Genomic DNA, 14,078 nt, shown 5'->3' with positions numbered 1-14,078 from the left:
AGCCGTGGTCGAGTCCCAATCGCCAACAACCTGAAGCCCTTGCTGGGCCTATGTTCTTCATTGACTCTTTGCGGCAACAAACTATAGTTGTCGAGGTGCACCGCATGGCTCATCTTCGCAGGACGTCCACGACCGATTGTCGACAAGCACTGCCAAGACCGAAACTGCTGCCTCAACGCCATTGTTCACTTTTTTCTTCGAGGGATCTCGACGATCTGTGGCTCCTGCCTTTAAAGGGAGTTCACTCAAGAAGGATCCGTCGTCGACCTGTCGCCTACCAGATACATTGGGGTAGTAGAACATTTTTAGAAGGAACCAAGACTATTTTAAACAATATATGGACTGGCCTTGTCAGTATATCTTATTTACAGGTTGCCCAGGTGGAGGGGGTCTTCACACAGAACTGTGTCTTTGGTAGACACAAGTATTCTGCCAATTGTTTAAACACTATGTCTGGTGTTGGTTCACATTGCTATTAGACTTGTATGTCATTGCAAATGTCAGCAGTTGGTGCATCATTTTAAAGCAGTCCAGAGTGAATTGTGGTACCACATAGATATTGTACATATTTATCATTATAGTATTGCCTTAGCACAAAGTGTGTGTGTGTGTGTTTATAACTTGAACCTTATTTATATATCACTAACATAGTGTGTGGACATTCCTGTGTGTGGGCTCAAGGACTAAACTGTACTTCAAAACCAGCCTGCATCACCTCCTGAGAGTTTAAGCCTTGATAGCTTGTCCAACGTTACCAAATAGAGAATCTTTGCTGTGGTGCTTTGTGCTTAGCAGGATTGCAGATACCCCCCTCCAGTCTTTACAACAAGTACCATCATTAGTGATTGATTGTGAATGTTGACCTTCAAATGCCTTTTGTTTATCACTGAAATTACTGCACAGTTGAGGCTTGAGGGCCAAAAAGGAGCTCCAATCTTTGACCCTTTCAAGAGGGGACGATGGACCCCTCTCGATCTTGATTAGGTGTCCTACCAGGGCAACCCGGGTCCAGACCTTCCCCATTGGTTGTGGGGGGGAGTTGAGTGGTACCCCTGCCACCGGCTGCACATGTACATGCGGCATGCATCCGGCTTCACATTTACATTTCTGCCTGGGTCTCTGTTGGCCTCTGTCCTGTGTGCGAACCAAAGGGTGTCTCACCCGCTAGTTCTCCGGGGCTGATCATCCAGGTGGCCATGACACGGCCTTCGCTTTTGGATTCATTTCCTGGGGTTGGACCAAAGCGGGAGGATCACCTGGGTGAGGGGTCTTCGTGGTGTGGGGGTGAGGCAGCCGATGGTGAGACGCGTTATATTCCCCTTTTTTGTTCATCTATCCCATCCTATTATTTAGCTAGTTAAGGTGTGCAACCCACCCCGCTGGCTTTCACTAGCCAAGGTCCAGAAGTCTTGAATGCTCCGTGCGGAGGCATTCTTTCAATGGGTATGCACCCCTCACTTTGACATTAACCAGAATTACCAGTAAACTATTGACAATACTGAAACTACCCATAGCAGGGCCCGCTTACACCTAGAATGTGTCCATTTCAAACTTTAACAGACCTGTCTATCAGGTTGCTTGCCGACTCACTGGCTGTGTGCGTCTTTTCCTGGGTTTTGCGATTTCTAATTCACGAGTCAAGGTTAGTACCACAGGCTCTCACCAACTCTGCCTGCAATGCAGTCTTTACTTGTGGGATCTAGCCTTCTCCACATGTCTTTTGTGGGCTGTTGGAGGCAACGACCTCCAGTAGGGAACATTTGGGGTTTTCTTCCTGCAGCTCTCGTCCCTTGGACCGTCGCTCTGCTCCAGTAGGTTTGCCTTTGTCCGAAAGTTCTGTTCGTACTTGTTTTCCACCTGTTTCTTTAAAGTTGCTGTTTATCCGTGTGAGGAGAGCTAATTTTTATAGGGTGTATGCACTTGAAGTCCAGTGCCTGACTTCGCCTGACCCGATTAACGGGAGATGTCCAGTGCACAATGTATGAGAGTTAGTCTTTTTACTCTGTCACCCTCTTCCTCGGCCCATTGTTTGTGTAAAGGTTGGGGGATCTCGGAGTACACAGGACAGGCACTGCTGAGAACTCCGTCTAGGGGGCCCCGCAGCCACTACAGAGTCATCCTGTTGGTCACGTGATCAGGCACACATTAGACTTAAAGCAGGTTACAGGCGAGGCACTTCTTTCTAGGCAAGTCGGTGGAACACTCCTCCACTGCTTTCACAGGTAAGGCTATGTCGGACCCGGGATGGTCATTAGCTTTGAGTGTAGGATGCACTATAGTGATAACTTTGTGGTATTTTGTTTCCTTACTTTCAACAGTAGGAGCAGTGGGTCGTGATTTACTTTTGCTGTCATTTGGAAGCACATGCCAGTGGAGGGCAGCCCGATGGACAGCTGATGATTGTGACTCGTTGAGACACCCTGACCACCATATGCATTCTATGTGCATGGTAGATGGAATTCTCCAGCATGGGGTCCGGCATGTATTCACATGCTCATGAATATTCCCCGTTGTCAGGCCGGGAATCCTCGGTATAGAAAAAAATCAGTATCACTTTCGTTTCTGATCTGTCTTTCTTAGTAGTAACCAATCACTGGTCTCTGGGTCATACTGCCCCCAGCCAATGACTGCCCTCTCCCTAAGCCCCGGCTCTGGCAGCCATCCTCAGATTTTTACCGCATGTTCAAGTGTTGGGAGTCCTCGTGCTGTAGCTCTAGAGCTTTTGCTGCGCTTTCGCATTTTTTCAGGAGATTTTTCTAATTTTTCAGTTAAATAGAGCCTCAAGCTCCACCGTTTCTACATCCGATCAACGGGGATCCGTTTCAGAGTTTTCTACGCCCCTCAAGGGTGAAGATCTCGTCGAGTTACGCTTTTGGAGGATTCCAGAAGTTCCCAGGCCTACCCCAGACATGGCCCAGGAGAAAGGAAGCTCGACGCCCGGGAAGCTGTTCAGGACCTTCCCTGGATGCCAGCTTCAGAATGTTTTCAAGGAGGACGAGCATTCGTTATGCCTCTACTGTCTCCATGAGGACAAGACGCACATGGAGAAGGACTGTGCGTTTTGTGGGAACATGTCGGAGCGGACCATGAAGGATCGCCACCTCCGTCTCGCCCGTCAGGCGAGAAGGAGAAAAAGAAGTCCGAGCGGTCTTCTAAGTCCTGTGAGGGCGCCCCGGGGACGAGGGGCCCAACAAAAGGCTAAGCACCGTGAGTCCGCGGGCATCGGGTGCGCCGAACGGTCGGGCTCCTTGGCTGCCAGGCAGGGCGCATCCTCCCCGGCGCCATCAACCACGAGCCAACGCTCTGGCTCGGGTAAGAGGAAGTCCAAGAACCCGGTGAAGCTTCTGGAGAGGCCCCGGTCGATCTCGAAGATTCCGGCAGAGGGGGAGCGAGGCTCGGACCCTCCCCCCCCCAAGGTGAAGGCCCCAGGCGTACAGAAGGTGATGATGGCCTTAATTCACCCTGCTAAGACCTCGATTGAGGATGTCGCTGCGGCCCTGGCTCAGCCTGTGGAGGCTACACCAGTGGAGGCGACCTCAGGACCCAGAGTCTCCCTGCCACCGCAGAGGGAGTCGTCTTTCAGGCCCATTGAGAAGACCCCCACAAAGTCCTCGTTGGAAAGGGTGGGGGAGGGGCTGGTGGCCATTGTGGATACGGACACGACCTCTGAAGAAGAGCTCATCAGAGTCGTGGAAGAGGCCCAGCCCATCGGGAGGGATCCTGGCGAGGGCGACGACGAGAGCGACGGTGTCGCCGACGAGGCTCCTCAAGAGCCCTCGCGCCCGTCATGTCCGGTGCCGCAGGACACTTCGGCGGCCATTTTGTCAGCGATTCAGTCCTTACGCTCGGAGATGAGGACAAGGTTGCCCCTCCCCCCGACATAGGTACCTGAGCCAGACCCGACGGGGGAACCGGAGCCAGGACCTTCGGAAAGTCCACCGCATAAGAGGACGACGCATCCTACGCCACCTCTCCCACCTCTACGGCCTGCTCTGCCTTCCCCCCGGTCTACTACCCACGGGGATGATACAGGCACGGACACGGCTACGACAGGTACAGATGACGACGGAGGCGACGACGGGACGTGTCCCCCGTCGCCACCTGCTCCGGCGTCCCCACCCGACGAGATTGGATCCTTTCATGCCATGATTTCCAGGGCATCCGAGCTCTTCCAGCTCTGCCCAGAAGAGAAGGAGGAAAGGTTCTTTTACCAACGGCGCGAGGCTAAAAGGAAGACGGTCCTCGCCGTACCGCTTCTTGATGACATCTGGGATGAGGGGCTCGCTCTCCTCAAGAACCCTCCCACGGCGCCGGCAAAGAGGGACCGGTACGAGAAGTAGTACCGGGTCCCTGACGCTGCCCCCTTGTGCCTTCAGGCGCAACCTACCCCGGATTCGGTCGTCTCGGCGGCGGCAAAGAAGAAAGCTGGGGGGCATCGGCCTCGACATCAACTTCCCCGCCGGACGGAGAGGGCAGGAAGCTGGACACGATGGGACGACGGATCATCTCATCCGCAGCGACGACTATCAAGGCGGCCAACACCCTGGCTATCGTAGCCCGCTACGACAGGGAGTTGTGGTTCAAAATGGCCCCTCTGTTGGACTTCCTTCCGGACGCCAAAAGGGCTGAGGCCCTTGAAATCCTGCAGGAAGGTGAGATTGCTTCAGACCACGCCATCACGGTGGCAACGGACATCGCCGACACTGGTTTCCGTCAGTTGGGCAACGGCGTTTGCTTAAGACGACGAGGATGGCTCAAGGCCACGGATTTCCGCCAGGACGTACAAACCAAGGTTTTGGACATGCCCTTCGACGGGAACAACCTGTTTGGGAAGGCGGTTGATGAGTCCCTTCAGGCCATCAAGACAGACACAGAGACTGCCCGGGCACTGGGAGTGCTCCAACGACGACGGCCGTCCTTTCGGAGCTCTGGAGGCAGACAAGGTGCCTCCAAGGGATCCGGCAGTGGCTCCTCCACGTACCTCCAAGCGGCAAGATCTTCGTCCCAGGAAGCCTACAGGGGACGTGGCAAGTCAGGTGGTGCCCGTCGTCGTCGACAGGGAGGTCAAGGAGGCAAGGCGGCCTCCAAACAAGATTGAACCGACCGTGGGTTCGGACTCCCGCCGAAGCACCCCGGTGGGAGGCCGGCTGGCGAGGTTCGTCAGCGTGTGGGAGTCCATCTCCACTGACAGTTGGGTGCTGGACGCCCTGGCCCAAGGGCACGCCCTCGAGTTTCAGAAGAAGTGCCCTCGCGTTCCACCCGTGGCCAGGAAGGAAAATCACGTCCCTCAACTACTGTTGGAAGTAAGGGCGATGCTCAAGAAGGGTGCCATCGAGCTCGTCCCAAAGAGGCTTCGGGGCTCCGGAGTTTACTCAAGGTACTTCCTCGTAAAAAAGAAGACAGGAGGACGGCGCCCCATCCTGGACCTGCGGCGACTGAACAAGTACATCAAGGCACAGAAGTTCTGTATGGTCACTCTCCAACACGTGCTGGGACAGCTGGAGGAGGGCGATTTCCTGTCGTCGTTGGACTTGGAGGATGCGTACTTCCACATCCCCATTCTAAAAAGACACCGAAAGTTCCTCAGGTTCGTGGTCCAAGGGCGGCACTACCAGTTCAAAGCCCTCCCGTTCGGATTGAAGTTGGCACCCAGGGTGTTCACCAAGTGCCTCGCACCTGTGGCGGCGCGGCTGCGCCTACAGGGGATCCGCGTCTACCCCTACCTGGACGACTGGCTCATCCGGGCAAGGACAAGGGAGCTCGCCGTGGAACACACTGCGAAGACTGTCCAGCTACTCACGGACTGGGAATTCTCCATCAACTTTCCAAAATCCCACCTGGTTACGTCGCAAGTCGCCCTGTTTCTGGGAGCCAGGCTCGACACAGTGGCGCGGCTGGCCTCGCCGTTGGAGGAAATGACCAGGACCATTCTGGGCAAGGTGCAGCATCTGCTGGCCACGGACATGGCCAGGGTAAGATCTATCAAGTCCCTCCTCGGGATGATGTCCTCCTGCATTTATCTGGTGCGCCTTTGCAGGCTTCGGATGCGCCCCTTACAAGAGTTCCTCCACGCCCGCTGGGTCCAGTCGACGGGCAGCTTCGAGGACACGATCCCTCTCAACAAGACGTTCCTTCAGGCTATCCGGTGGTGGGGTACCCGCTCCCATCTGTCAGTGGGCACGGACTTTCAGACCCCTGTTCTGGGCCCTCAGGTCCTTTCTTCCGTCCCTCAAGGGCAAGGTGGTGAGGATCTTCACTGACAACACCACCACGATGTTCTACATCCGGAAGCAGGGCGGAACCAGGTCCCCGGCCCTATCCAAGGAAGCCCATGATCTGTGGCATTGGGCCGTCGCCCAACGGATGCTTTTGGTGCCTCTTCATCTGGCAGGAATAAAAAACACTATCGCCGACTCACTCAGCAGGGAGCTGCGCTCGTGCCACGAGTGGAAACTACGCCAGGATCATGTGGATTGACTCTTCCGACGATGGGACGAACCCCAAATTGATCTCTTCGCGACGGCGACGAATTCCAAGTGCCAGAGGTTTGCCAGCAGGTTCCCCCAGCCGAGGAGCATGGGCGATGCTTTCTCGTTCCCCTGGGAAGGCCTATTTCTTTATGCGTTCCCCCTTCTGCCGTTGCTGCTCCGGCTCGTCAACCAGCTCAAGAGGTCCCGGTGCAGGATGATCCTCGTCGCACCGGCGTGGCCGATAAAGATCTGGTTCCTGGACCTTCTGGACTTCTCAACGTCCACACCAGTCAAGCTGCCGACGGATGCAGACCTTCTCTCCAGAGAAGGAGACGCCATTCTTCACCACAACCCGGAGTCGCTGAACTTGCAGGCCTGGCTCCTGCAGCAATAGAGTTTGGAGGGTACGACATTCCAGCCGACTACAGAGAGGTTCTTGCAAAGTCCAGGGCGTCCTCAACTCTCAAGTGCTACGGACATAAATGGAAGAGGTTCTCTGTCTGGTGCCGTGCACAGAAGATTAACCCTCTGCGGATTATGGCCCCTCAAGTACTGCCGTACCTACTGTCGCTGGCCAAAGCTGGACTGGCTCACGCCTCCATCAAAATACATCTGGCTGCAATCTCCCGATATACCAGGACTACGGGACGGGCGTCCTTGTGGTCTCATCGCCTGGTGAAAGAGTTCATGAAGGGACTATTCCGATCATTCCTGCCGGTGAAGGCTCCTGCCCCGGCGTGGGAGCTTAATGTGGTGCTAACCAGGCTCATGGGGGGGGCCCCATTCGAGCCTATGCATTCGGCGCCTTTGAAGTTCCTGTCATGGAAGACAGCTTTCCTCGTGGCCATCACCGCTGCACGACGAGTGGGAGAGATCCAGGCCCTATCTTGCAAGCCTCCATACTTGACTTTTCATGACACGAGGGTGGTGCTGAGGACGCACCCCTCCTTTATGCCCAAGGTGCCGTCGGACTTCCACCTCAACGAGCCCTTGGTGTTGCCAGTTTTCTTCCTGTCGCCTTCGTCGCCGGCCGAGAGGATTTTGCACTCGCTGGATGTAGCTAGAGGGCTGAAGTTCTACGTGGACCGCACAAAGAGTTTTCGGAAGACGTCACAGCTGTTTGTGAACTTTGGGACTGTGAATCAAGGGAAGGCTCTCTCGAAGACTTCCATTTCCAGATGGCTCTCCGGCTGCATCATGCACTGTCACCGGTTGGCAAACCGACCGCTGCCCGGCCGTCCGAGAGCCCATTCGACCAGAGCGATCGCTGCTACCACGGCGTTCCTGTCTGGTGTGCCCCTGCTGGACATCTGCAGGGCTGCGACGTGGAGGTCGACGCACACCTTCACAAGATTCTACTGCGTCGATCGGGACTCCAGGGAGGAGTCCAGGGTCGGCCAAGCAGTGCTGCGCAACCTGTTCGCCTAAGGTGAGCCTGGTGAGGTGGTAAGAGATGCTTAATGTTGAGCCTGTTGCCACCTCCCGTGGTTGTGAATGTGTGTACTGCTATGTATTCTTATTCATGAGCATGTGAATCCATGCCAGACCCCATGCTGGAGAAGGACCACGTTACTTACCTGTAACTGTTGTTCTCCAGCATGGGTCTGGCATGGATTCACATGCGAACCCTCCCGCCTACCCCTCTGCGGCTCTTCACTTGGTCATACTGCCACTTTACGTGCTACCAAATCTGAGGATGGCTGCCAGAGGGCGGGGCTTAGGGAGAGGGCAGTCATTGGCTGGGCGCAGTATGACCCAGAGACCAGTGATTGGTTACTACTAAGAAAGACAGATCAGAAACGAAACTGATGCTGATTTTTTTTCTATACCGAGGATTCCCGGCCTGACGGGGAATATTCATGAGCATGTGAATCCATGCCAGACCCATACTGGAGAACAACAGTTACAGGTAAGTAACTTGTTCCTTCTGCAACATATGTGTTATTGAGTAACATTAGCTGCAATTGTGGCACACTTAATTTCCAGTCAGTTGTAGTACCTACATGGTACCGTTCATTTCCTAATTCCAGTAAATGTTTTCCTCCCTTCCCTTTTCCTTCCCTTTTGCATTGTTTTCATTGCTTTATTTATTGATGCCCATTACTCAATGATATTGTCTTATTGGGCTATGTGATCGCTGACATTTCTGCGACATTTTGTCTCTTGTTAACCATCAAATATGTAATTGCGGTGTTGGTATGTAACCACTGAATGCGTTTTGCGACGTTTCCACAAGGTTCTCAAATAATGTATCTTTCTGTTATTGGCATGGGGTTGCCCTAGCGCCACTGATTGTTTGGGCTCCTGATGACCTTCTTAATGACATACACAGCAATATGCCCTGAAGCTGGACCACTGGTCCGAAATGCATAGGCTTTGTAGCTTTTTGGCATTGGCAGCAGTATAGTAGTCAACATATTGAATACAACATTGTTTTGTCTCAACAAGAATTTCTAATCTTTATTTGTATTTTTTTCAACCTAAGAATGCTATACGATCACTTTCACCATTAACGTACGTTGCTCCGGCTCTTTAGGTAGGCTAAGGGTATACAACCCACACAGCTGGCTTTCACTAGCCAACATCCACAGTTCTGCCAAAGTTTGAAATAAAAACATGATATTGCGTGTGGATGAGACGCGAAGAAAGGCAGACCTGTGAGTGAACTTTGATTTAAAGGACAGCTGTGAAATCTGCGATACTCAGTAATGGGGTGGTCTGGTGAAAGGAAGTAGCCCACTCGTAAGTATCAGTGAAAGGTACTTTGTTTAAAGTGAGAAAGCGAATGAACAGCACAAGGGAAATAAAGAAGATTAATTCCTAGAGATGAGTGAAAGTAAAACAGAACTTTAAATCGAAGTGGTCCTGCGATGGTCTGTAAAGGAAGCCACGCACATTCGAAAGTGGTCCGAGCCCGACTGAGGGAGACGCAAAGTATTATAAGCTTGGGGAAGGGAGCCCTTGTTCATAAGAGGTCTAAGCGCAGCAGAGGGGGATATTTGCGAATGTTTTGCTTGAAACATTATTTTGGAAGTCGGAGAAAGGCGTTAACGTGGAAGGCCAGGCGGGCCCCGATCCACGGTTTTTAACTGTGTATTGTGATGTAAACCGAGTCGGAGTGTGTCATCCTGCCTACAAAGATCACCTTGTTCCGTGAGGCCTAACGGGGGGAGGAGAACTGTTTCAGCCACATTTTCATTTAAACACTGATTTTTCCTTTTGCATACATTTCTCCTTACGCTTTTTGTACAAGAGATAGGGCAGGCATTAGGTTTGTGTTAACATAGGCATTTTAATTTGACCGACTCCATTAAGACTGTTACTTATTATTTGATGGTCGAGACAACTCCCCTCTTAGATATAGGGCAGAGTAGGCGTTTCTCAAACACCAACAATTTCAATACAGGTTTTACAACTTGTACCCATTGTGTCAATGTCATACTTGTGATACCATGCCTCCCCTACACCTGGCCAGGTCTTTTTTTTTCTATTCTTTCAAATGATTCCCAAGGATCAACGGCAACCAGCATGCACCAACACACACTTCAGACATCAGTGGTGGATAATGGTTCCTTTGAAGCGGTGCCACCTGGATGAGAACTACAAATGGCACAAAGCATCTTGTCCCCACGGACAAAGACCCAGCCAGGAACAGGAGAAAGGGGATTGGTTACCCATATGGGAATGGACTAGGTATCCCCATTCAGGAGCTGAATTAGAGACAAACACCCCACAAACCCCATTCCTGGATATAAGAGAGCAGTGGGGCAGCAGCAGTGGAGCTGAAGCCAGCAGGTAGCTGCCCAGCTCTCGGGCATTCCAGGTAACCCTCCTCAAAACGTTTTTAGTCAATCACTTACCTGATCGAGAAGGTGAACATAGAAGAACCAACCACAGTGGTCACATGTACAGCATGGTGAACATGCAGGCTGAAAAGGTGGCAGGGCTTAACCGTCATTATGAACACTTCTGTTGGAAGTCCCAGCCCCCAAGGAGATAGCAGAGACAGTGATTGACCCACGGAGGACATCGACACAGGTTAACCAATGGGATCAGAAGGAAACATCTAGGTGGGAGGAGGGCCATTGCAAAGTCAGCAGAGTTAGTTGACAGTAAAATGGGTATGGGTGAGATGATGAAGGAGAACGAAAAGACCAGAGAGCGTTGTGTAGCAGTTGAAGGAGGACTTGGAGGAGACTTTGGACTGTCTACAGAGTGAGGTGGAAAGGGGTTTGGGATGTGAAAGAGTTATCAATTGGGTGTGAATGAAAGAGTGGTTGGAGGAAATTTTGAATGGAGGAGGTGGGTTGAGGGAAGGGGAGTAATAGTGGGAGGAGGGAGATTTAGAGATAAGGCGATAGGATAAGTAGGGATCTGGGAAATAGGGAGAGGAGAAGGGAGAGAGACCAAGTCAGGAGACAGAGGGAGGCGAGAGGTCAAGAGGGAGTTGGTGGGTGGAAAGAGGGGAAAAGGGAGAGAGCCATAAAACCAGGAGGCAGAGTTTAGAGAGCGAGGGTGACGAGAGGGTGGAGAAGAGGAGGCTTGCATAGAGAGGAGTGAGGAAAAGGTTGAAAGACTTATCTGGTGGAAGGGCGCCAGGTCAAACAGACTTCCCTGCTAAGCCACCTAAAAAGTTGTGAGGGGGTTAAATGGATAAAGCAATGGCCTTTAAGCCGCCATATAATGGGGCTCACCTTGTCAGTAGGGGTTCACCTGGCTGCAGAGAGAATCTATACTGTCACCACAACTGCTTAGTAGGAAGACGTTTATTTAGGTGGGTGGCACCTCAACAGACTAGGGGAAAAAGTGCAGGGTTCACCCCAACAAAGCGAACCTGAAGTGCCTATTTTTGTTAGATTTATAATAACAGAAAATGTATTCTGTTGCCTTGTGACTTATTAAGAATCTAGTGTCACGTGTTTATTTTTATCAATGCCAGTGCAGCATATAAAGCTTTGGAATGTGGCATGAGGAGTTGTGGAGGCACAAACAGATTATTGGATCCATTTTTGTTTTTAGAGGTAGACAAATGTATCTATTCCCCAGAAACCCTCCAGGTATCCCTGCCTTTAACATGGAAGTTATCAACCAGCCTTAGTTTTTACTCCTAGAGCCTGTAATATTAAGTGCATATTGAGTGAATGTATTATGGTTGTTATTGTAATATTTAATTATTTTGACTAAATATTTTTGCAGGATTCCCTGCAGGTCACAGGAAGCATCAAACATTCAAAGGAAAATCCACAGAGGTAGGTGGCTAAATTAAGAGAGAAATGTAATTGCTTCTTCTTCCCTCCCCTCCTCAAAGTAGTTTTTCCAAGCTCTAGCGAAGTAGAACATTATGGAATACCTAGTATGCTTTTTGATTTTACCTTAAATTTAGACTTACCCAATCTTTATAGCTTTGGACAGAAAGAAAATAAAGATTGTGAAAATTGTATGTGCAAAGATGCATGCCTTTCACCATTAATGAATGTTGATTTTCAGTATTCAAGTATTTCTTTGATAGTATGTTCCCCATTTTTTATCATGTTTCTTTATTTGTATTTGAACGTAAAACTACATCCACTGTCAGTCAGCAATCACAAAAGCATCACATCAGAAGGGGGATAATGCAAATCCACATCTCCTAGATCCCAGTCTAGTCTACCCACATTTAACTCTAGCTTACGAATAGTGATCACATTGGTATGGCATCCACCTGAATGTAAAGTTTGCAAGTATCTCTAGCTGTGAGGGATCAGAAATGTGAGGCAGACTACTTTGTGAAAGTTTTTCAAAACATGCCATTTTATTAGTTGTGAAAGGTTGGATAAATGTATCACTATCCATATCCTAACAAGGATTTCCCTGCCTAAAATAAACTAAAGGAAACACACTAACACAGTTTCTGTCCCTCACACTTGTACAATAAATCAAAAAGGAAATATATGGCAGTTTAACGACAACAAAATTAATAGTATAGTCCACACCTCAATAGCTCCTTCTTCTGATAACCTGGAAGAACTTCCCTTCCCCAGATTCTAGCAGGTTTCTCTTTAACTGTTCACAAAGGATGAAGCAATCCTGTATTATAACATAAATGTTCACTTCAGTTCTCTTTTAATCCAACTTGACAACCCAAAGTTCCAACTTGGATTCCAAAGATGATTCACAAATGTTCAACTAAGCTTTTCTCTTTCCACTTGCAGCTAAGATCTTGACAGCTTTTTGTCATCGGCAATATTTAGTTCAATAAAGCTCTTGAAACAGTTTCTTGTCATCAACAAAGGATATTTCAGAACTTCATTAATTTCAAAGCAGATGTTGTCAGGATATGTTGCCACCACCTTAGTTTCAGTGCTACTTCACAAAAACACTTCAGTGATTCTTCAACTGCTTCTTCAGAAGCTTTATCCCACCACATTACTTCCTGAACTTCCACCTGGTTTACTCTCATGCCAGGATTACTACTACTACAACTTTGTGCCCCGGTGTAGCCTTGACAGAACAGAATCAATGACCACAAAGCTTTTGGCCTGGTATACGCTCCTGCCAGCCAAGATAAACTACTGCAACTCTCCATTTGGGTATACTCCCCTGCCCAAACAAAACCAATTGATACAACATTCTATGACCTGTTTTACTCCCTTGCCAGGCCAAACTGGCAGTTTTAAGTACTTATGTGGTAAGGGTCAGCTTCAAAGGTTTTATCAATGCCTTCTGCTTCACACAATTAGATTTAAGAATGTCTTCAAGGAGAACAAGAATCACACTTGTGCTATTTGCTACACCTAAGGCTTTGCCACATGCAAGATGGGCATACTTCCTCCTGAATCTCTTGTATCAGAAGGGCAGCCCTCCTGCCAATCTTGTTCCCCCTTTGTAATATTAACCAAATGCTGATAACTCTTTCTCTTCTTCACAGATCTTTGGCTCTAGCAATGTTTTCGTTTGGAACATTCTCTCCACTTGGGCAATATTCTTCACACACACTATTAGGCTCAGTTATTTCCTTTTGGCTCAGGTAACCCTGAATGTTTGTCACTGGCCTACATATGAGCCCCTTTTGGCTTGGGCAATGATGATTCAAGATCACTACTGAAGATATAGCCCCTTTGTGGTTGGCTTTTAGGATAACCTACTATGCAATAGTTGCATCCTTCAAATGGAATCTTGTCAGTCTCTTTATGCCAACTACTTTAGTCTTCATCAGCTTGGTATACATCACAATCATAAACAGTATATTTTATATCAGTTCGGTATTCAAAAGGACAACTGGATTCAAGCAACAGGCAGTCAGAGAACGCTCTGGGGTGCCAAGAACAGAAGATCGTGATGATCGCGTTCCTGATGAGAAAAGTCGTTTGGTTGTTAAAGCTTCCGCAAAGGCTTCTTCAACGCGGGGTATGATGTAAATGCGACACGAGAAAACCGCCCTACGGGGAAAGTATATAGGGAGGTTTTTCCTGTACCAAGAGCAGGTACCCCAGATTTTACATGGTACAAGGACGGTGTAGGACACAAGACTGGGGCACCAAGGATTGCAGCCAAGCGAGGAAGATGAAACCGGTTTAGGCAGAGACAAGTAAAGGTAAAGAATAGAGAGGACTAAGAATACACACAGCC

General features: G+C 49.9%; 1 protein-coding gene across 1 annotated transcript in view; it reads left to right on the top strand.

Moving 5' to 3' along the window:
* RBM44 (RNA binding motif protein 44) overlaps positions 1 to 14,078 on the top strand; it is a 1,098,830-nt gene that overhangs the window by 36,968 nt on the left and 1,047,784 nt on the right. Inside the window, exon 2 of the mRNA XM_069615953.1 lies at positions 11,667 to 11,719. Coding sequence (XP_069472054.1) covers positions 11,667 to 11,719 — 53 coding nt within the window. The remainder of the gene's footprint in view (positions 1 to 11,666; positions 11,720 to 14,078) is intronic.

The sequence above is a fragment of the Ambystoma mexicanum genome, chromosome 9 (genome assembly GCF_040938575.1).
Source record: "Ambystoma mexicanum isolate Mex_15411 chromosome 9, UKY_AmexF1_1, whole genome shotgun sequence".
Taxonomy (NCBI): Eukaryota; Metazoa; Chordata; class Amphibia; order Caudata; family Ambystomatidae; genus Ambystoma; species Ambystoma mexicanum.
The sequence above is the reverse complement of the archived record's forward strand: the minus strand, read 5'-3'. Positions and strand labels throughout refer to the sequence as shown.